This window comes from Apiospora marii, assembly GCF_038362585.1.
Source record: "Apiospora marii strain CBS 49790 chromosome Unknown utg000003l_segment0_segment0, whole genome shotgun sequence".
NCBI lineage: Eukaryota > Fungi > Ascomycota > Sordariomycetes > Amphisphaeriales > Apiosporaceae > Apiospora > Apiospora marii.
Genome location: NW_027117374.1, coordinates 891070 through 912039, shown reverse-complemented (window position 1 = coordinate 912039; position 20970 = coordinate 891070). Strand labels below are relative to the sequence as shown.

Sequence of the window (20970 nt, the reverse complement as noted above, 5' to 3'; positions counted from 1 at the left end):
AGTAAACGTTAGATATCTTTCTCAATTACCAGATGCAAGCCAAATTCTAACGGCTGTTTTGACCAGGCAAAGCTGCCATTGTATCGATCCGTTAGGCTACCTGATTGCATTATTGGCCCATTGGAAAATTACGATCTGAAAACTCCATGGCAGCAGCGTATCGATCCGTACTGTAGTCGTGATATTTTTTGAATGTTGCACCTTGACGCTTGGTAACTACTTAGGTATGCTGCCAAATCAATTTCTGCTTCCAGCCTCGAAACCCCATTTCAATTGCTGAGAAACCACTGAAGAACAACATGAGATTTCAGTATCTAGCAGCAGAGCAGACTTTCAATGCAAATCAAGATAAAATGAGGATGATTATGTTTTATTTACTCTTCGTGTTACTGTTGTCAGACCGAATGTGCATGACCCAGCAGCATTAGATGAGCTGCAGCGACCAGAAACGCTCATTCACTCCTCTGCATCTGAATCTCCGTAGTCTTCCTCATCCCGTCCAACGCCATCATCTCCTCCTCGCTGACCGAGGGCGAGTGCGCGCGCACCTCGAACCGCGTCTGCCGCATGTCCTTCATGGCAAAATATTGTGAAATGGTGGACCTTTTGGTCTTGGTGCTGTTGTGAAAACTACTTGCATCAGTCCTCGCTGCAGTACTGCTGCGCCCGTAATACTGGCCGCCATCGTGGTACTGGTGGCGGCGGTTTTGACCTGACGTCCCGGTGCCGTAGGTCTTCGAATAGGCGAAGAGCTGGGGAAACCACTGGATGAGCAGGCCGCGCAGGGCGGGGCAGGAGGCCGAGATGATGGCTAGGCCGGTCTTGAACGAGGAGTAGGTGACGCGGATGTCGTAGTTGGCGTCATATTTTGGCGACAGGAGTGCGGTCTCGTACAGCCAGACTAAGCGCAGAATGCTAATGACGGTCACAATACTCATATTCGTCAGTGACTGATATCCCAAGAAAGAAGGTAGCATTGATGTAGAGGTAGCATTAGTTACATACATTGCGCCCAGGAGAAATACCGATATGACTGCCAGCTTTGCGTTCCATCTCATTTGGAGGCCCAGAAAACTCCAGAACGGCAGGGCGACCACCATCACGTCGGTCAATATCGTAAGACCCGCAGTCGACACCAAAAACAGGCCGCTGTCGATGCAAGTCCCGCTTGCTGTCGGGTCCCTGATCTGTCCCCAAAAGTACGAAATCGGCATGCACTGGAAGATGACAACATGGAAGATGGCCAGCATCAGAGCCAGGTTGAAGATGTTCAGCGCGTGGATGCAGTACCTCACGGAGCGCCGGTTCACGCTGAACCTTAGCAAGGCATATCAGCGCATCATCTGCAACACATAAACAAAGTTCTGATTAGCAACAATGTCAAGAGAGATAGTAATGGTGACTGAGAGCGAGCTGACTTACCCAATCTAAATTGGCCTGATCTTGGTTTGCTGAGGATACGCAGAGCTACGAAAACAAAAGTCAATGCTGGGAAGAAGAAGAGGATGAAGGAATCGCCTTGCTGCAAGGGCGAATAGGGAAAAAGGCCAACAGGCAATTGTTGCTCGGTGTTGCACGCCTGGGAATTCATCTCGACGGCTGTCGACCATCAGGGATTCATCGACTTCAGGAATTGATGGAGATATGGCCAAAGCAAACGTAGAGGGGCCAACTGTATGTCTCGACGTCAATGTCAGAGGGTCGGGTGGCATCATATGGGCTAACATATGAGCAAATCCCTATGACAAATTCAACTATCATAGGATATCACTGCTACAGATGACGTTACACGATGTTACATAGCAGAAAGGCGATATGCAACGGCGGACATTCACATACCTGGGTGTCGGCCGAGAGAGTCATTATGGCAACGTCGCAATGTTTCAACAGAGCCCGACTGGGAATTCGAGCCATCGGGTAGGTTTCCAGGACGATTAAGCGATGCAATGAGGGCATATCTGGCTGCAGGAATATGGAGACGACCCGCAACCCCGGGTCATGCCCCCGGACGCCAGACCACTTTGGACCTACGGACGCTGGGGTTCCGGATGTCGCTCAGGACGAAAGAGGAGACGATCCCTGTCAGCGTCACATGCATATCTCCGCTAGTAAAGGGTTGCGTAGCATCGCGTCCACCTGTAGGGCATAAGGCCAGTCTCGACCGCGAAACCAACGTCTCTGCGGCGTCAGCTTGGCGACGAAAGGAAACATGCATTTGATGATTGAGAAACGAAAACCCGTGGGACCCCGCTATCACGAGCAACGCAGCCCGGAGTATGATCGAATTACCTTCTGCTCGTGGAAGAGTGTAGATCATACATAAAGACATGCTGTGCAAGCTCTTTGCATTCATCTGCCTTGTTTGCTGACGACTTGCATTGCTGTTGGCTCGCTTCCCTCCCACCATCTCCAACTTGGCAACACGATCTTCCCGAACAATGGGTTTCAGGAACAGGTTGATCACTGCCACCACGGCGGTACTTTGGTTCGCATCGTCAGCCTCCTCGCAGACTCTGACGGTCGATGGGACTGTGATTGGTACACATATTTCTTCCTATTGGATCAATCGTTCAGTTAAGCATCTCAGAACACGCTGGCTAACGCATTCCTCTTCGCGACTTGATCAGAAGCGAACTCATCCACCCTCGCTCCGGCTCTCTTCGAAGTCGACCCCGATTCGTTAGCGTCGCCTGCTGAGCTTTTTGCCAGCGAGACCCTGCAACTGACCGACGATGTCATTGCCAACCTGACCAGCTTGAACCTTTCCAACATCACCGCCTTTCAGTTTGATAGCAGAAGCGATGAGAGAGGCCCGCTTGGAAAATGCAAGACTTATCCTGGTGACCTTTTCTGGCCATCTGACTCATTGTGGAATGTGTTCGATCTTCTGCTTGGAGGTGCTCTGATCAAAACGATCCCGTATGCCTCGCCATGCTACACGAGCTTTGGCGACTACAACGCCAAGGAGTGTCAGTCCATCACGGACAATTGGGTCTTCGGCTCGCTGTATCAGTAAGTTTGACTGTATCTCCCCCTCATCCTTGCTGGATAAGGAAATAGTGTCCATACATACTTATGCTAATGTTGCCCTAAAGCACCCACGATCCTACCTCCATCAACGCCGTGCTCTTCCAGGGCCAGACCTGCATGCCGCCCACCATGATGCCCGGAACCCCCACCTGCACCGTGGGCGGCTACCCGGCCTACGTCGTCAACGCCACCAACGTCGCCCAGATCCAGCTGGCCGTCAACCTCGCCCGCAACCTCAACCTCCGCCTCGTCGTCAAGAACACCGGGCACGACTTCGGCGCCAAGTCCACCGGCATGGGCGCCCTGTCCATCTGGACCCACCATCTCAAGGACATCCGATTCATCGAATCGTACCAACAGGACGACTACACGGGCCCGGCGTTCAAGGTCGGCGCGGGGACGCAGGCGTACGAGATGTACGAAGCCGCCCACGCGCAGGGCCACACCGCCGTCGGCGGCGAGGGCCGCACCGTCGGCGTCATGGGCGGCTACACCCTCGGCGGCGGGCACTCCCCACTCTCGAGCCTATACGGCATGGCGGCCGACCAGGTCCTGTCGATGGAGGTCGTCACCGCCGACGGCCGCTTCCTCACGGCCAACGCGAGCTCGCACCCGGACCTGTTCTGGGCCCTGTGCGGCGGCGGCGGCTCCACGTACGGCGTCGTCACCTCCGTCACCGTGAAGGCGTTACCCCGCATCCCCGTGGTGACGACCATGACCTACACCCTCGCCACAGGCGCGAACGTCACGACGGACCAGTTCTGGGCCGCCTGGCGCGCCTTCTTCGACGGGTTCGTCGAGTATACGGACGCCGGCTGCTACGAGTACTTCCGCATCCAGAACCTGGGCGACGGGCAGTTCACCTCTGACGTGGGCCCCTGGTTCGCGCCGGGCCTGTCCCAGTCGCAGCTCCAAAAGCTCACCGCGCCGCTCTTTGCCCGGTTCGAGGCGCTCGGTCTCGAGGTTGAGCCCGTCTACAAGGAGTACGGGAACTACTACGACGCCTGGGCCGCTAGCTTCCCGACGGAGCCGTGGGGCAGCAACGCGATCCGGCAGGCGAGCCGGCTGCTGCCCCGGGCCAACTGGGAGGACCCGGGCAAGCTCAACGCGACGTTCGACGCCATCCGCAGCATCGTGGAGGACGGGGGCTACTTGATCGGCTTCAACATCGCTGCGAACCCCACGGAGACCGGGTACCCGGACAACGCCGTCAACCCCGCCTGGCGCAAGACCGTGATGCACGCCATCGTCGCCAGCCTGTGGGACGCCGCCTCGCTGCCCGAGGCCGAAGTCAAGAAGGCGAGCGACGTGCTGACCTTCGACTGGATGCCGCGGCTGCGGGGCGTGTCGCCGGGGGCGGGGGCGTACATGGCTGAGGCGGACTACATCGAGCCGGACTTTGCACAGGCCTTCTTCGGGGACAAGTACCCCAGGCTGTACGAACTCAAGCGGAAGTGGGATCCGCGGGGACTATTCTATGCGCACAATGCGGTGGGGAGCGAGGATTGGGCCATGGAGGAGATGATTTTGGGGAATTTGCCGTCGCAGAATAGTCGGTTGTGTAGGAAGTGAAAATGGATATTAGTTACAACTCTACCTCCCTTACATCTTTCACCTTCATACTGATGTTATTGTGTTGATTCACTTATCTTAAGGAAAGATTTTAGTGTGTTTTACTACTTGATTGGCTACCTTTTCACATGAAGTACCGGGTTCGAAGGAAACCTATTATTGAAACCGGGTATATGAAATCACGCTACTTTTGAACGCCCCAACAAAACTCCTTATGTAAATTAGCAGGTCCATAGGGAGCCGCTTACATGTGACTAATCATTGTTTCGTAACGTCCCACTGCTGCCGCACCATAATCCCCGGCCTGTCGAGACGGTGGTTCCCGCTCCGACGCTGAACCCCATCCTCCTCCCCCTTTTCCTCTCCGTCCTCTTCCTCCACCAACGACTCCGCGACCAAACTACTCCCACCGTCGCTGCCGCCGTGCCGAGGATGACCCGTAGCCATAGCCGTGTGCCTGACGTCCTCGGGCCGCAAGCGACGCTGCGAAGACCCATCCTCGCCGCCATTGTTGTGGGTATCGAAGCGTTCCAGCGCCACGTTATCAGAAACCCCATCTTTGGTACGGTGGCTGTTCTCGGAGTGCTTGGTCGACGACGACTTGGGCTCGTGGTGGAGCGCGGTGCCGGTGGAGCTGTAGCCGCCGGTCCAGCGGAAGAGGGGCCGCAGGAGCGGGATGCAGGCGAGGGTGATGGCGGCGCTGGGCTCGAGGCCGCTGAAGATGTTGGGATACTTCATGGAGAAGGTGAGGTCGGTGTAGTCCATGCTCTTGAGGTAGTGGATGCGGACGGCGCTGACGGCGCAGGTTCTGGAGGTTCAAGATGGTTGCATTAGCCACGTTTCTGACATGCCATATGGTAAAGACGGATATGAACAGATACGAGGCTCGATAGGGGGTGGGTGGGGGTACTGATTTCGTACTTACAGGAACCCAAGACTGAATACGCCAACCAAGACCACCCGTTGCTGGGTAGGGACCTGGAGCTTGTAAAGATGCCGGAGAGGCAGGACGAGAACCATGACGTCGGTAATGAGATTGATGACGCCCGTGACGGTGAATGACAGGACCTGGTCGCCGCAATGTCCACCCGTCATGTTCAAATCCCAATTCTTTGAAATGGGCTGGCATATCAGACAGCCGGCCACGATGGTAGCGATGGCCCATGAAGCAATGAGGGCGCTGGTGGCGAGAGAGGCCCAGTGTATGAGTGGCGTAGGGAATAACCTTCGATAGAGGATGAGAATGGAGATTTTGCACAAGGAAAGGCTGATGACCCATGTGAACTGCAGACCAATGAGTAGCTATTTGCCCTCATGAAGGTTAGTCCCTTGGATGTTCTCTCCTAATCTCGGATTTGTTGGAAGAGGGCGTGGGGTAAGTTTGCGCACCTTCAACAGCAATGTGATAGGCCCCGGTCCGTAATCCTTTATGATGTTCATCATGTGGTCGTATCCCAGTCCACAATGTAGGACACCTGTATAGAGGTGGTCAGACGTCTACGAGCTCGAACCCCCAGTGAGAGTCGTGGGAAAGGCTATTTTATCATACCAGTAATACTTATGGAGCTCAGACTGGCAGAAACGCCCTTCAATTCCGAGTATTAGTTGACTTGATCTTTTATTTCATCGTGAGAAGCTAACAAGGCATCAACAAGAAAAGGGGGGCACAATTTGCATACCACAGCTGCTACCATGAGATAATCACTGATGTCGAATGCCCTCTTTGCGATCCGCCGCGACAACAAACGCAGCGACACAGCTACGACGGGAACGGCGATCATGAGGACGTTGGCGGCCAGGATGGCCCTCTGGTCGTCGCGTTCGATGGGAAACGTCGCCATAATCCAGACTGGGGCCCTATGGCAAACAGAAGATAGATCAAAAGAAGAAAAAGAAAAGAATTGGATATACCTGACCTGAAGTCATCAGGCTAAGGGGGTTGATTTTCATCCCAATCTGACCCTGCGAGGTCAATCAAAACAAAGGCCCTGGACCTGCATGATGAGGGTTTCCATCTCGTAACCAACAGCAAGCCCCCCTCCTCCGCTAAACCGAAGATCTATGCGTGGGGTGCTGCCGAGATTCAGCCAAGCCGAATCGTGTTCCATCGCGGCCTGGGGACACGACTGTAACAGCTGATCTGGACAGGATTTGGAGTTTTTGGGCAGTCGCTTCGTCCCCGCCCCCGGTCTGGTCCCAGGGTTCGTCCGCGGAGGGATTTCGACCCTCGTCCCGAGGCAGCGGATCGGCCAATGAGCACGAGGCCGCTCCACTGCGACGGCGACGTGCTCCAAAAAGGTCATGCATGGGGACGGGGTTCCTCATTTCGGGTTACACTTCCGGATGCAGCGGTCCAATTAGTGGAGGTTTATTTGGTACTTTTTGGCGGGTTACAAGTATTGGGAGGGGGTTAAAACCGGCTCGCCCTTTACATACGAGCGATGCAGATTCGTCCAACGCAACAAACATTTCGCGGCAGCCAACCACACCACAGCTGTCAGCAAGGCAAGCAAACTTTCTTATTTAGACACACCATGGCTCATCCCGCATTGGCTACCGTCGTGGTCGGATTGGCGACGATCATTGTCAGCGTCGCATTCTGGAGGCGACTCCTCTCGCCCCTCCGCCACATTCCCGGGCCGGCCCTCGCGGCCGTGACCCGGTTCTGGCACGTGAGGCATGTCATCAAAGGCGACCAGAACCGAGTGCTAATTCGTGCGCACGAGAAATATGGTATGCATGGCCTTGATCCACCCCATGACAACCTCATTGTTTGTTTTTTGAGTAGCTAAATCCTGTGCTAGGGCATTTCGTGCGGATTGCCCCGGGAGAGGTGAGCGTGAGCCACCCGGACGGCCCCAGGAAGATCCTGCTGGCCACCCTGCACAAGGCCGACTGGTACAAAGTGGCAACCTTCCCCGTAAGACTGTCTCTCTGCTTTGGAAGTGAAATATACTAACGACCACCCCACCCACACAAGGACGGCCGATACATGAACCCCTTCGCCGCCACCGACCCCAAGATCAAGAACGAGCTCTCCAAGCACGTGGCCCCGGCCTACACCCTCAGCAACGTCCTCCAGTCCGAGGAGGCCATCGACAACACCATCGCCCAGCTGCTGCACTGGCTCGACAAGTTCGCCAAGAACGAGGTGTCGGTCCGCCTGGACGAGTTCGTCTCCTTCACCACCTCAGACATCGTCGGCGAGGTCGTCTTCTCCAAGCCCTTTGGGTTCTTGAAGAAGGGCGCCGACATCGCCGGCGCTTTTGCCGCGTCCGAGGCCCAGAGCGCCTATGTCTCGGCTGTCGGCTTCTTCCGTTGGATCCATGTGCTATTGCTCGCCAATCCCGTGATGACGGGGCTCGGAGTGTAAGCAAATGCAATACGGTTGAGATAGAATCACTTGCCATTATGCTTACCGTTTTTCCTCTGTAGCGTTCCTTGGGGCCACATCATCGACACCGCCATGAGCGCCATCAAGGAGCGACAGGCCAACCCCGACGGGCGCTTCGACGCGTCGTCCCACTGGTTCCGCATGCTGAAGCAGAACCCCGGCCGCATGCACCGGCACGAGATCGACTCGGCCGCCTTCAACGCCGTGGCCGCGGGGTCGGACACGGTGTCCTCCGGCATCCAGGCGTTCCTGTACTACATGATGCGACACCCGACCGCATGGCGGCGGGCCCGCCAGGAGATGCTCGATGCCGGGCTTGGGGAACGGCAGGGGCCGATCTCGTTCGCCGATACGCAGGGGCTACCGTTTTTGCAGGCTTGTTGTAAGGAGGCGTTGCGAGTGTTTGGTCCGGGTGCTAGTAAGTTGTTTCCCCTGGCGCAGAGTCCGAACATATATCATCGAAAGGGAGTGCTGATTTCGAGTCTACAGTGGGTCTGGCCCGTAGAGCGCCTCCAGGTGGTCTCACAATAGGCGACCAAACCTTTCCCGCAGGCACCACTCTCTCCGTCCACCCATGGGTCATCCACCATTCCAAGGAGATCTGGTAAGTTACTTCTGTCGCTATTTGACCGTAACACACGCTAATCCCAATCGGCGGGAAAAAGGGGCGAAGACGCCAGCGAGTTCAACCCCGAGCGCTGGCTGGCCCCCGACGCCGCGCGGCTCGACAAGGACTACATGCCGTTCGGGCTCGGGTACGCCTCGTGCCCGGGGCAGAACCTCGCGCGCATGGAGCTGGCCAAGATCGGCGCCACCATCGTCCTCCACTACGACCTGCGGCAGGTCGACTCGGCGCAGGAGATGCGGTACAAGGCTTTCTTCTCGCTGATTGCACACATGCCGCCGTGTTACGTGGAGAGGGTGCGGAAGGAGATTTGAAGCTGGGGTTGACGGGGAGAGAGGATGGGGTGGAGGACAAAGAGTATGGTTGATGATAAAGTAGAAGTTTTCCAACAAGAGGGGGCGGTAGAGGTCTCGTAAGTTGTCGAGTGGGCGGTCCAATGACGATACATCCAACGTTCCTGTTTGCGGCCGTGATTGTAAGTAATGATAGCCGAAGGGGGTGGTGGTATTGCAACTCGGAGTTCCGTGTATAAGTGACAAATCTATACTCGGAGTTCCGAGTACAGGCGGTTTGGGTTTCGGGTTTCGAGGTTCTTGGTGCAAGGATTTCGGAGTTCGGGGTACAGGTGCTTCAAGTCTAAGGAAGCATGCTTTGCGATCCACGTTACTCTACTATCACTGAACAAACTGGTCAACCTTGATATGCGCTCATTTCTCTGAGACAGCCCTCCTGATTCCTCTCGTATTAGTCTGTTGACCCTTTTCTTCCATTGTAATTCGCTGTGCAATTAGAAGCAACTCCGTTGCTGTTTTCCGACAACAAAGTAGATCCGTCTTTGGTATGCTTATCGTAAGCGGTATTCCGTTTAACTTGCTGAATCATTCCTCTATGGTTAACGTGGGTGGTGACTTTGTCGAGAACTTGGAATTTTCATTTCTTCCTATATGTATCCGATGATCGACATCCCGGGGATACCTTCATGCTTCTTTCGATGGAACCATTGACTCAGTTGATGAAAAGAACTGTATCACCAAGCTGAATCAGATCGTTCCTATGATAGAGTCACTTCTTCATGCCGATATAAACAAGTTGATGGTTGTGTTTATAGTATGCCGTGAGTGAAAAGTCCAAGTCGGTCTGGCCCTCCTCCTCGTCTTCCTGCCTAATCCTCAAGATACAGCCGAGCTCAGTCTTATATCATAAATCGATCGAGTATTCCACTTGCGCCATTCCTGTTAGATTATCAGTATGACTTCCCTTCTCGTTCCAGAAGCAATAGAATGTTTCTACTCACTTGCCATTGGCCACGTGCATATCAAATTCCTATTATTTGCCAACCCTAATTCAGGCGCAATCAACAGTGACGTAATGCCTCGGACTCTACATCGCTCTACCAAGTATTGCGGCCATTGTATAATCTTTTGACATCTCTCAGACTTATACGTAGGTGCTTTCTCGATCAAGTGGGAAGTTCCGTCCGTCGGTCCTGATCTACTTCCATCTCATGCCGTCCGGGAACCGTGTGACCCGGTGTCGGGTGCGTGGAGTAGTTATATGCACTGGCCTCCACGGCTGCTGCATTTTTCATTTCCTCCCCTTGCATCTCGCTCGGCGGGTCTCGGTTGAGAGGATGAGGCGCGTCAGTCGCCGGCCCAGGGGCAGCGGTAGTAGCCTCGGGCTTGCTTGGCTGTTGACTGCTATCTCTTCTTCGCCGCCGGAGTATCCAGAGTGCCAGCGCGGCTACCACGAGAACAACGCCCAGGGCGACCCCTACCCCGATTCCTTATCGCCGCCCCCGTGGACAGACCGCCTCCCGACGACGACGGCGGCGCTGTTGGAGTGGAACTCGGGGCGTCCGTAACCGCCTGTCACTGACAGTCAGTACTTGTGCTACTTCAAAAGCGATCCCACGTTTCATCCTAAGTGCGAAGTGGATGATAGTCTCGTCGCACCGATACATACCGGGGTCTGGTAAACGACAGCAAGAGCGTGGAGATGACGGTCTGGTCGTTGGGTCGCCATGGTTGTCGTGGTATCTCCTTGCGATTTCATGTTCACTATCGTGACCATGTGGGTACCCGTGCTCTCATACTGCAGTTGGCATTTGAACCAATCCAAGTGGTTCCTGTTGGGGCTCTCCGTGTTGCACATGAAGTAACGGGCTCTGTTTCACCAAGACTACCGTTAGAGGGCGGCTACTGTCGGGGGGTGTCTGTGTGGTGACACAGCCAAGACAAAAAGATTATCTCCACTTACGACGGACAGCAAGTCACTACCCGGTCGCTCTTGGCCTCGCAGGCCGACGTGAAGTCCGGCGGGCATGCCGTGGCGGCGTAGGTCTTCGTCGAGTCCCAGCTCAGGGGAAGGCAGCTGGCGATCTGCGAGGTGCCGCCGAGGACGGTACGCCCGTCACTCGGCGCACCCCAGGACCAGATCCAGTAGTCGGACGTCTGGTGACAGGCAACATCGAACGGGTGGAGCGAATAGGACTGTAACGACGGCGTGGCGGTCGTGGTCATGGTTGCGGACGACAATGCTATGGCTAGCGTTTCAATCCTCTTCTATGGTGGCTTTAGCGACTGCGCGAAAAGTCGCTGCTTGATAGTTGGGAGTAAGTAGGTAGAGATCGAAAAGAATCGTTCAGTCCTGGGCTTGACGATATATCTTGGTCTTTTAGTGGGACGCGCATACTTATTGGATGCGTGTGACATACGCACGTAAGCACTTCCCATGCGCCAAGGTGACTGCGGCCCTGGGCTTCCCGCCATCTGGGCTAGAAATAGTATTGATGATCTTGGCCGGGGCCAATTCCCCCTCAATCAGCCTAACACGATTTGCAAAAGCAAGTAGATACTTGACCGCTTTCGGACAGCCCCGACCGTTTCAGCATAAGCAATCATACCGGTCAGGCTGTGCCGAGGCTCATCCAAGGGATAGCTCAGCGATCGACAGCCTTACGGCCGTACAACGCGCCACCAATACCAACATATATCACAACGCGTGTTGTTATGTCGTCATTGCGATACGCTCAGAGTTGTAATAGGTAGTAGTAACGAACTATACACCCCGGTATTGCTACAGTTAGCAGACTCCATGCATCTGTAGATATCCCGTTATATTACGGTAAAGTGGCGTTTCTACTGGCTCTGGTGGCGTGCTGTGTCTCGGCCTCATGTCGTATCGCGACGTTGTGTAACAGCCTAGTTGGTATTAACATACGTGGAAGCGCGTATTCGGGCAAACACCGCCGTCAGCATGATGCACTGAAAGATATCCCGAATCACTCATTGGCTGTTGTAAATATCTCCATATATCTGTGCCCCCTTTCGACCCCGCCCCCTACTCGACCAGGTAACTCACGACAAATGCCGCCTCAGCAGCTCCTCCATCTCCCCCACCACCTCCGGCCCCGTCGTCTGGCTGCCCATGAGATACAAGACATTGCCCAAGACCCGGCTGTGCACGTTCCAGGGGTTCTGCGCCGGCCCCCGGTTCGTGGCCCGAAGCGCATCGCGCAGGGCGACGGCGGCCGTGCTGGTGTAGCCCGCGCCGCCGGGTGAGGCGAGGTGGATGGCCAGCACGCTGCCGAGCGCCCAGACACCGTCCACAGAGGGGTGGCGCGACAGCCAGTCCACCGTCTGGGGCGACCAGATGGACCAACAACCACGCTCGGAGTCCGTAGCCGGAGCAGCAGCATTTTGTTTGACACCATCATCACTAGCACCAGTCCCGTTGGCCCAACCGCTCTGGAACGGAGCCCAGCGCCCGCTCGACTCCATGTCCTGCATCTGCCGCAAAGACTCCAGCGCCACCTGGCAGCCGACCGGGTGGGCCGTGTAGCTGTGCCCGTGCAGCAGGGCGTCGGTCTTGTCGTCGCTGGCGAAGGTGCGGAAGACGCTCTCGGACGCCAGCGTGGCGCAGAGCGGCACAAGCCCGCCGGTGAGCAGCTTGGCGTGGACGGAGACGTCGGCGCCGAGGCCCAGGAAAGACGAGGCCGTGAACCGGCCCAGGCGGTACAGGCCGGTGAAGACTTCGTCGAAGATGACGGGCAGGCCTGTCCAGTCGTCGGGTTCGGTGTCGTGGCGGCTGGTGGACTCGGGGCTGAAGAGGTGCTGGGATCGGCGGACTACGTTTATCAGGGCTCGCTGGAAAAGGGGGTCACTGTCGATATTGTCAGCCGTTGCAAGTCAGAAGAAGCAGAACAAAAACAAGGTCAGTAAGCACTTACACAAGCACCATGCCACCCGCCCCCAAGACCACAGGCTCCATCATAAGCGCCCCGAATCTCCTCCCCTTATCGAGATGATGCCTCAGCACCCTCTCCACATGCGCCTCATACAGCAAATGCTCGCCCCTCCCCTCCCGCACACGGAAGTCGAACACATCCGTCAACGACTCAGCACCGTAGCTTGTCTCGCCCTCACCACCAAACTCAGCCGGTACATCGACCCGCCACTTTCCCCCGCGGCAGATGACCTGGGGCGGCCGGAACCAGACCCCCTTGCCCTCGTACCACTCGACCTTCTCGTTGTACGCGCTCGGGTCCGCGCAGTCCATGGCCCCGATCGTGTCGCCGTGGTACGCCCCCTCGAGCCCGACGACGCCCAGCTTCGCGTCGACGGCCCAGCCGTACCGGGTCCGCGCCGCCCGCAGCGCCATCTTGAGGGCCGACTCGACGCCCGTGCTGCCGTCGTCCGAGTAGAAGACGCGGCTCAGTCTGCTTTTGTTGTTATCGTCACGGCCGTGCATCCCTTGCAGGAGCGTCTCGGCCAGGGCCAGGGCGGGCTCGTGGATGGCTTCGGCGAACATGACGTGCCCGTACCGGCCGGACGCGTACGCGGCGGCGAGGGTGAGGGAGGAGTTGGCGTGGCCGAGGCCTTGGGTCCACCAGGAGGCGGAGCCGTCGAAGGAGGCTTGCAGGAGAGGCTCCTGCTTTTGAGACAATGACGGCTCTTCGCGCTTTGCTGGATAATCGTCCTTTTCCTGCTGGGCAGGCAGTCGCAGCGTTTGGAAGAAATCGCCATGAGCACTGTCGATGGCGGTGATCTTGTTTGGCGTCAGGAGCTTCTGCTGCGTGAAGGGCCACCATATCCTCTGGTGACCTTGGGACGCCAGGGACTCGAGCCGGGTCACGCGGGCCGAGTGACGCCCCTCTAGATAGCTCAGCAAATCCCGGACCGCATCGGAGCGGCTGGCCTCGTCGTAGTACCGCCGCATGTTCTCCGCGTCCTCCACCTCGCTCCCGTGGGACTCGTTCTTCGGCGGAGGCGCAGGGACCGAGACCACCGACACCCCATGGTGCCGGTCGGAGAAGTAAGTCCGCAGGTAGTCGGCGTTGCCGTACTGATCATCCTCGAACAGCAGGACGGCCTCGACGTCGTAGCCCCGCAGCGTCAGGGCCTCGAACGCCGAAATCGTGGTGGAGATGCCGCCCAGCTTGGCATCTCCGACCAGGATCACCGGGCAGCGCAGCGGCCGGTACAGCTCGGCCTGGGACGTCCCGGAGGGACCGGGCGAGTGCACGCCGCCGGCCGTCTCGATGAAGAACCAGCCATCGGGTGAGTTGCTACCAGATCCCGCCGCTTTGATTAGATGGGAGTATATCGAGGATAAGAGATCCGCATCCTTAGGTGTTTTCTTTATGCTATGTTAGCAGCTTCATTCGGGAGAGGAGCCGTTCCAAGGGTCTTCTTACCTTGCCCACAGCCGCGGCATGCGGGCTTATAGCCAAGTCATATTGGTGCAATGTCGCACACGACACACCCCGCGCGTATTTTGTGATGTGGCTGCAGGTTACATTAGGTTACCAATGGTATTCGCGGCCCCTGCAACGCATACATAATATTCTATATACTCCTGGGATACTGTCAGTACTGAGTGTTTTTGAGTTGCGAACTTCGAGGGACACCCACACTGTTCATCGGCCTCGTGTCCTGGCCCGGTCGATACCGGCTTCAGATAACCCGTCAACTCGTCCCTGTAAAGCCTCCGTGCAGCCTTGCACAACGCCGTTGTGATAACAGTTTTGCCGACGTCGGTATTGGCGCCATAGATCTGATACACCCGCAGATTTCGCCAGAGCAGGGAGCCAAGACGTGTCATGGTATTTGGCGGCTACGGCATACCGCGCTTTGATGGTAGCGTTGTTGGTGTTGTTGTTGCAAAGACGGTTTGAGTATTGTGTGGGCGTTAGAGGGGAGCTATGCAGGGCGCGCGGCTTTTTCTGCCAGCCCGGCTTAACTGACGGCGTTACATTCACCGGAGGCTGATTGAACCAATCTCGGCCTCTAATGATGCAATCCGCGGGGCTTGCAGATCTACATCTGGCTTGTCGTTACATAAGGGACCATCGTTAGGGGGACACGGCCGATAAACATGCAGGAGAATACAGTAGTAAATGCACAATCAGGGCCCTCCAGCAGCCTAGATTGCTTCGGCTGGTTAGGCGACAGCCTCTGAATGGCCGAATCAGATGCAGCTGAAAGTGTTCGTCGCCCAACAGACCCCACTGATCTGCCGACCGGTGTGGGCATCTCCGCCGCGATTCCCCACCAATGAAGGGGGTTGACGATAGCCGATGGCCGGAGACGATTGCTCCACGGCTTGTTGCGGTATAAACATTTAGGGCCAATTGATAAATGTTGTCATCATGTCGCTCATGCAGGTAGTCTCGATTGAAGAAAGAAGGGGGAAAAAGGGAAGAGTTTTGAAGCCTTATCGACGACGCGCGTGCGACAGCAGCGTGCGAAATGGGCTTGGAAGCAACGTTTGAGGCGTTGCTGGCAAGGCGCAAGGATGCCGGGCGACTGAGGCAGCTGACCCTGAACCCTCCTGGCGCGGTGGACTTTTCCTCCAACGACTACCTCTCCTTCGCCGAGGACGCCGAGATCCAGCGGGCCGTGCTAGCCAGACTCGAGCGCAGGTTCGCCACCACCACCACTGCTGCTAGAACAACAGCAGCAGAGCCGACAACGACCTCAAGCACACTGAGTCAGGATGAACGACGCATACTGGGATCAGCGGGCTCGCGGCTCCTGGACGGGAACTCGCCGCTCGCCGAGGGTTTGGAGGCCAAGATCGCCGCCTTCCACGGCGCGCCGGCGGCACTTCTCTTCAACTCGGCCTACGACGCCAACGTGGGGCTGCTGAGCTGCGCCCCGCAGGTCGGCGACGTGGTCCTCTACGACGAGGCCATCCACGCTAGCGTCCACGACGGCATGCGATTGAGCCACGCGAGCCAGTGCATCCCGTTCTCGCACGCGTCGGTGGTTGTGGGAGGAGAAGGAGTCGGGTTGGAGGGGGCAAGCAGCGGCAGCAGCACTGCTTCTTCAACTCCAGGGGTGGCGCAAAGTATCAATGCCGTCTTGGAGCGGATCACGGCGCCGGGGTACCCGAATGCAGAGAGGATACGGGATGGCGGCTCCAACGTCTTCATCTGCGTGGAGGGCATATACAGCATGGACGGAAGCGTGCTAAGCGCCGTGGATCTCGTCAAGACGGTCAAGAAACACCTCCCGCACGGAAACGGCCACATCATCATCGACGAGGCGCACTCGACCGGGGTTTTGGGGCCCAGGGGTCGTGGATTGGTCTGCCAATACGGCCTGGAGAAGGAGATATGGGCTCGGGTTCACGGGTTTGGCAAGGCCATGGGCTGCGCGGGAGGTAAGTGAGAAAAAGACCTCTAGGCACCAGTAGCAGGGACTAACATGGATCTGACCTAGGCGTCGTCCTCTGCTCCCCTACCACCAGAGCATACCTGATCAACTACGCCCGGACCTTCATCTACACGACCTCGATGACGCTCACTTCCCTCATCTGCATCGACACCGTTTACGACTACCTAGCCGGCAGACACGCCGACGAAGCCCACCGCCATCTGCTCCAGCTCACCGATTTCGCTTACGGCCTTCTTCGCGATATCTGCAGCCGCCACGCCTCCCACGACTTATCCTCTTCCTCTGGTCTAGTTCACGTCGGCAGCGAGAAGCCGGTGTCGGGATCGCCCATCCTACCCATCTTCACGACCAAGCCCCGCAGCCTGGCGTCGTTCTGCCAGAGCAAGGGGTACATGGTGCGGCCCATCGTGGCGCCCACCGTGCCGGTCGGGACCGAGCGGGTGCGCCTGTGTCTCCATGCCAAGAACACCTTCGAGCAGATCCGCGGGCTTGGGGATGTGATACGACAGTGGATTCAGGACCAAAACTCTGGTTCTGCTGCCATAGAAGGCCGAGCAGCACTTGGAGGAGAACTGGCAATGTCCGCGAACGGCGTCGCGCGAGTGGGCAAACCTCGGCTTTAGAGATAGGGATTTGAATACTAGCATTAGATCTCCCGCCCCTTTCACGGTTTCATTATGCTATGTACGGATCCTGCCAACTACCTAGTTCGTAAAACGTCCTTGGTTCTGTAAAGACCACATAAGTCAGTTTCATCTCCGAATGAAATCGAGAACAACATCAGGCACGTACCATATCATACCCCGCATTGACCCAGTGCTCCTTGGAAGGAACCAAGCTGACAAACGTATCCACCAGCGCCCTCGTCGCATTCGGCACGTCGTCGGCGGTGGGGTAGACCCCATTGCGACGACACCAGCCGAGCAAGAAGACGATATCCACAGCGTCCGACTGCATGCGCTCCTGGTTCGGCCGCTCCTGGACAGAGCCGCACTTCGCATTGAGCAGCAGCACCGGCTTCAGCACGCGGACCCGACCGTCACCAACGCAAATCGTCGGCGTCGCCTCGGTGAAGTCCTCGCGGAACATGCCCGGCGGCGCGAGCAGCTCCACGCGCACTAGGCCCGGCCCGCCGCTCTTGAAGTAGGTGTGCAGCGTCTTGCTCTCGATGTCGAAGGACGCCGGGTGCTCTTTCAGCAGGGAGCGCGCCTCGGAGGTGCGGCCCTTGGGGACCACGATCTCGATGTCCTCCTCGGTCGCGCGCTGAGACCCCAGCACGACGCAGGCGCCGCCGCCGACGAGGGCGTACGGTACCTTGCCGTCTAGGGCGACGGCGACGGCCGCGGCGGCGTCTATGAGTTGCTGTCTGGATGGCATGGGTGCTGGGTGCGTTCCCTGTTCAGACAGGACAGTGGTTGAGGTGAGGGTGTGGAATGTTTTGTGGATAGCCCCTGGTGACTCGAAACCTGGTAGTGATATCTTGAATCAATTAGAACCCTAAGGCGATAGGTCAAAGATCGTCTTATATGTTTTGTCTTGTGTGTAAAAAGCCCATGGTTGCCCGACTAGGCAACAAGTTAGAAGGTAGTCCACAGAGTGGGACCGCTGTGCCGCGTAGGCAAGGCGCAGGCGTGTCGTCGCCTCTTCCAACCATTTCACCTGTGCCGCATCATCAAGTTCTCGAGAGGGACCGACTTGTGGGTTTAAGAATTGATATCATGTATTTTGAGTATCCGTACTGACCAAGAAGTCCCGTCTGGATTTCCGCAGTTTCATCCCTGCTATGTGATGTTTCACTGGCACCCTTCCCATCCATTTTCTTCATTCCAACCTCCCTGCTATGTGATATGGTCATTTGGCCCCCTTCTCATTCATTTCCTTCTTCAACTTCTCTCTTTCCCGGCGCTGTACAACGATACATTGATCAAACATTTCATCACTGTCTTCCGTCATCCCGACCAATGCGTCCTTGTGAAAAGGCAGAGTGAGAGGATTCAGCTTCTCCGCGAACCCAACTACTCTCGTCCCCTAAATCGCCGGCGAGTACAGGTCTTTCACGTAGCGCTTCAAGGTCAAATGCAGGTGTGTGCCGTCGGGTGTGTCCAGGAGGGCCTTGATGAGGGAATCAACCAACGTGGCGAGCGGTGGGATGAAGCCGTCTTGTGCGAGGACCTGAAGTGGAACTTGCCAATACGCGGCCGCCTGAAGCACGAGTTTCGGCTGTGGGGTGACCTCATACACAGACGGAGCGTCCGGGGGGAACAAACGTCGCACGCTGGTCGTGGGCATGCTCGAGCAGTAGGTTCCATCTCCGGTTTGGTCGTCGTGGAGTGTATCTATGGATCTCCATCCTAGGTGCACCAGGACGTCGGCCGCTTCATCTACGGATGATACCAGAAGATGGAGGCTGCCCAGCGCGCCATTCGAGCCATAGTTAACCAGCGCGTCCTGACCCCAAACGACACAGGGTATGCCGGGTAGATGCAGTGTGCGACAGACGTCATATCTCGAGTGAAACGTATTTAACGCCATGTTGCACGGATGAGAGGAGTTTGCCAGCCTCTGTAAGGTAGATAGATGTTTTTCGAGATGGATGTTGGAAGTGTAACGAGATGGATGTTGAAAGTGTAACGAGATGGATGATGGAAGTGTAATGGCGAGACCGAAATCCTTGGACGCCTGTTTTCTCGAAATAGCAGTCGCCATTTGGGTTTCTTCCACTCATGACGTTGTGGTAAACAAATATCGGGCGATTGGATCGAAAGCTGGAAGGATCGAGGCGATATTGGATTGTCGAAGCCGATTTTGGTATCAGACTTGAGAAGGTGCGATAGCCAAGCCCAACATTGGCAGTGACCAACAATGTATTAGGTGAATGCGATTACATTTTAACTATGATGTCTAGATCAATCAAATGAACTCCTACACAGATAATACCCTGCGTGAACGCCAATCCGATCTATATCCGTATCCCCCACCCAAAAAGTATGTACCCAGATAGCCGACCTTTTCTAGAGCTGGAAATTAAACAAGAAGTATATGCGGCTTGCGTCGCAAGAATATATCCAAGCGGTTTCGAGACTGATGCGTTATGTTCGGTTTATTAGAACGAAGCCAGAACCATACCTGCGATTCCAGCAGCTGCCGCAGCTGCCAGAACAGAAGCGCCGCTCTTGCCAGCCGCCGACTGGGGATTGACGCCCGTGGCAGAACCACCCAGGTACCAGGAACCGATATCCGTCAACTCGCCGTCGTTGTTCAGCATGACCGCGTTGGGCCCAACGTTGCTAACCTTGGACCGGAATGAGCCAAAGTAGCTGTAGCGGGCGACGCTGGGGAGGCGGTCGAAGTACTCGCAGGTCGTGTTGAAGAAGCTCTGGGTGGTCGACAGGTCCTGGTTGTCCCAGTTGTACTCGGTGATCCATTGCGTTACGTTGGGGAAACTGTGGTAGAGAAATCCGTAGTTAGTAGTCTGTCTTCGGGTTGGAAGTCTTCAAGTGTGCGAGCAAGTCTTGATGAAGGCCAAGAGGGGGAAAAGTGGAAGAGGACTTACGCAGCGGACAAGGAGCCCATGTGGCTGGCCAGTCCCTCGAAGCTGCCGTAGAAGTGGATGGGCAAGAAGTCAAAGGTGCAGTTCTTGTTGTCGAAGGCCTTGGTGCACGCCGTGGCGAAGTTCTGCGTCCACTTGACGCCGCGGTCGCTGCCGGTGACGGCGGGCATGCCGAGCTTGACGCCGCGCTTGGCCAGGGGCTCCATGTTGTTGACCCAGATCTGGGCGGCCGACTCGGGGTCGAGGTTGCTGCCGCCGCTGACGGCGCCGTCGGGCTCGTTGAAGCCCAGCACGTGGGAGATGTTGTGGCCGGCGCCCATCTGCTGCGTCACGCTGTCGAGGAACTCGGTGCCGTCGACCTTGCCCCACATCATGGGCACGAACTCGAACTTGTCCTGCGGCACGTCGACGAAGGAGGGCGCCGGCGTCGGCTTGTAGTTGTAGTACCACGTCAGGTCGCTGCCGGGCTCGACCCAGATCTGGCTATCCTGGCGCCATTGCTCGTTGGGGACGAAGACGAGACCGCGTTTGCTCGAGGTGGCCGCCGTGGCTACCGAAGCGCCGAGGGTCAGGAGGAGGAGCTGTGCTGCTTGCCGCATCGTGGATGGGGAGGGAAGTATTATAGTACAAAAATCCGCCGAACGAATGGATCGAGGGCCGATGTTACTCTCTTGCCCGGGGTGTCTGATCGCGGAGGTGGTCGAGGGGGCCCCTGGTGTAGATCAACGAATTGCGTGGAGGCGGTGGTCAGTCTCGCGACTCTTCGACTTTCAACGAGCGGTATTGTGACGAATCACTAAGCGATAGGAATGATACAAGATCAATGTATGGCAGAAAGCGAAGGAATACGAGAATTAAACGGCAGAGAAAGCCGAGCGACAAGAAGAGGCGCTGCCATGGTGTTTTGTTGGTTGGTAGAGCGGCCGCAGAACCTGCTCATTCGTACTCGACCGTCTGCATCCAGCCTCTAGCTTCAGGGCGCCCGCGAGCCAACCAGCTGAGTTAGGCCGCCCATCTAGTCAGGTACTGGCCGACGGCAGCGCGGAAGAAAGAGGAGACCTCAGAAGACGCAAGGGTGGCCAGGCTCACCTATCAGGCGCTGCCGAAAAGAGATGGTGGT

At 56.7% G+C, this 20970-nt stretch overlaps 10 protein-coding genes across 10 annotated transcripts; 3 read left to right on the top strand and 7 right to left on the bottom strand.

The window, feature by feature from the left end:
- Positions 1 to 452: 452 nt before the first annotated feature.
- PG985_003763 (uncharacterized protein) lies at positions 453 to 1863 on the bottom strand (the record flags this gene model as incomplete). The annotated part of the gene is made up of 3 exons (XM_066823532.1): positions 453 to 915; positions 1006 to 1217; positions 1840 to 1863. The coding sequence occupies 3 exons, from the start codon at positions 1861 to 1863 to the stop codon at positions 453 to 455; spliced, it is 699 nt and encodes a 232-aa protein (XP_066686692.1).
- Positions 1864 to 2438: 575 nt separating this feature from the next.
- Positions 2439 to 4602, top strand: PG985_003762 (FAD-binding domain-containing protein; the record flags this gene model as incomplete). The annotated part of the gene is made up of 3 exons (XM_066823531.1): positions 2439 to 2538; positions 2628 to 3012; positions 3096 to 4602. 3 exons carry the CDS (start codon positions 2439 to 2441, stop codon positions 4600 to 4602), a joined length of 1992 nt encoding a protein of 663 aa, XP_066686691.1.
- Positions 4603 to 4860: 258 nt separating this feature from the next.
- Positions 4861 to 6443, bottom strand: PG985_003761 (uncharacterized protein; the record flags this gene model as incomplete). Its single annotated transcript, XM_066823530.1, has 3 exons — positions 4861 to 5410; positions 5528 to 5886; positions 6213 to 6443. 3 exons carry the CDS (start codon positions 6441 to 6443, stop codon positions 4861 to 4863), a joined length of 1140 nt encoding a protein of 379 aa, XP_066686690.1.
- Positions 6444 to 7136: 693 nt separating this feature from the next.
- PG985_003760 (cytochrome P450) lies at positions 7137 to 8935 on the top strand (the record flags this gene model as incomplete). The annotated part of the gene is made up of 6 exons (XM_066823529.1): positions 7137 to 7335; positions 7407 to 7522; positions 7583 to 7971; positions 8038 to 8414; positions 8486 to 8600; positions 8662 to 8935. The coding sequence occupies 6 exons, from the start codon at positions 7137 to 7139 to the stop codon at positions 8933 to 8935; spliced, it is 1470 nt and encodes a 489-aa protein (XP_066686689.1).
- A 1145-nt stretch (positions 8936 to 10080) lies between these two features.
- Positions 10081 to 11140, bottom strand: PG985_003759 (uncharacterized protein; the record flags this gene model as incomplete). The annotated part of the gene is made up of 4 exons (XM_066823528.1): positions 10081 to 10391; positions 10429 to 10486; positions 10584 to 10785; positions 10878 to 11140. The coding sequence occupies 4 exons, from the start codon at positions 11138 to 11140 to the stop codon at positions 10081 to 10083; spliced, it is 834 nt and encodes a 277-aa protein (XP_066686688.1).
- Positions 11141 to 11977: 837 nt separating this feature from the next.
- PG985_003758 (Bifunctional dethiobiotin synthetase/7 8-diamino-pelargonic acid aminotransferase) lies at positions 11978 to 14723 on the bottom strand (the record flags this gene model as incomplete). Its single annotated transcript, XM_066823527.1, has 4 exons — positions 11978 to 12782; positions 12850 to 14258; positions 14317 to 14407; positions 14518 to 14723. The coding sequence occupies 4 exons, from the start codon at positions 14721 to 14723 to the stop codon at positions 11978 to 11980; spliced, it is 2511 nt and encodes an 836-aa protein (XP_066686687.1).
- A 647-nt stretch (positions 14724 to 15370) lies between these two features.
- Positions 15371 to 16923, top strand: PG985_003757 (8-amino-7-oxononanoate synthase; the record flags this gene model as incomplete). The annotated part of the gene is made up of 2 exons (XM_066823526.1): positions 15371 to 16286; positions 16346 to 16923. The coding sequence occupies 2 exons, from the start codon at positions 15371 to 15373 to the stop codon at positions 16921 to 16923; spliced, it is 1494 nt and encodes a 497-aa protein (XP_066686686.1).
- A 157-nt stretch (positions 16924 to 17080) lies between these two features.
- PG985_003756 (uncharacterized protein) lies at positions 17081 to 17677 on the bottom strand (the record flags this gene model as incomplete). Its single annotated transcript, XM_066823525.1, has 1 exon — positions 17081 to 17677. One exon carries the CDS (start codon positions 17675 to 17677, stop codon positions 17081 to 17083), a length of 597 nt encoding a protein of 198 aa, XP_066686685.1.
- Positions 17678 to 18328: 651 nt separating this feature from the next.
- On the bottom strand, positions 18329 to 18832 carry PG985_003755 (uncharacterized protein; the record flags this gene model as incomplete). Its single annotated transcript, XM_066823524.1, has 1 exon — positions 18329 to 18832. The coding sequence occupies one exon, from the start codon at positions 18830 to 18832 to the stop codon at positions 18329 to 18331; it is 504 nt and encodes a 167-aa protein (XP_066686684.1).
- A 571-nt stretch (positions 18833 to 19403) lies between these two features.
- On the bottom strand, positions 19404 to 20449 carry PG985_003754 (glycoside hydrolase- catalytic core; the record flags this gene model as incomplete). The annotated part of the gene is made up of 2 exons (XM_066823523.1): positions 19404 to 19743; positions 19854 to 20449. 2 exons carry the CDS (start codon positions 20447 to 20449, stop codon positions 19404 to 19406), a joined length of 936 nt encoding a protein of 311 aa, XP_066686683.1.
- Between the last annotated feature and the right edge of the window lie 521 nt (positions 20450 to 20970).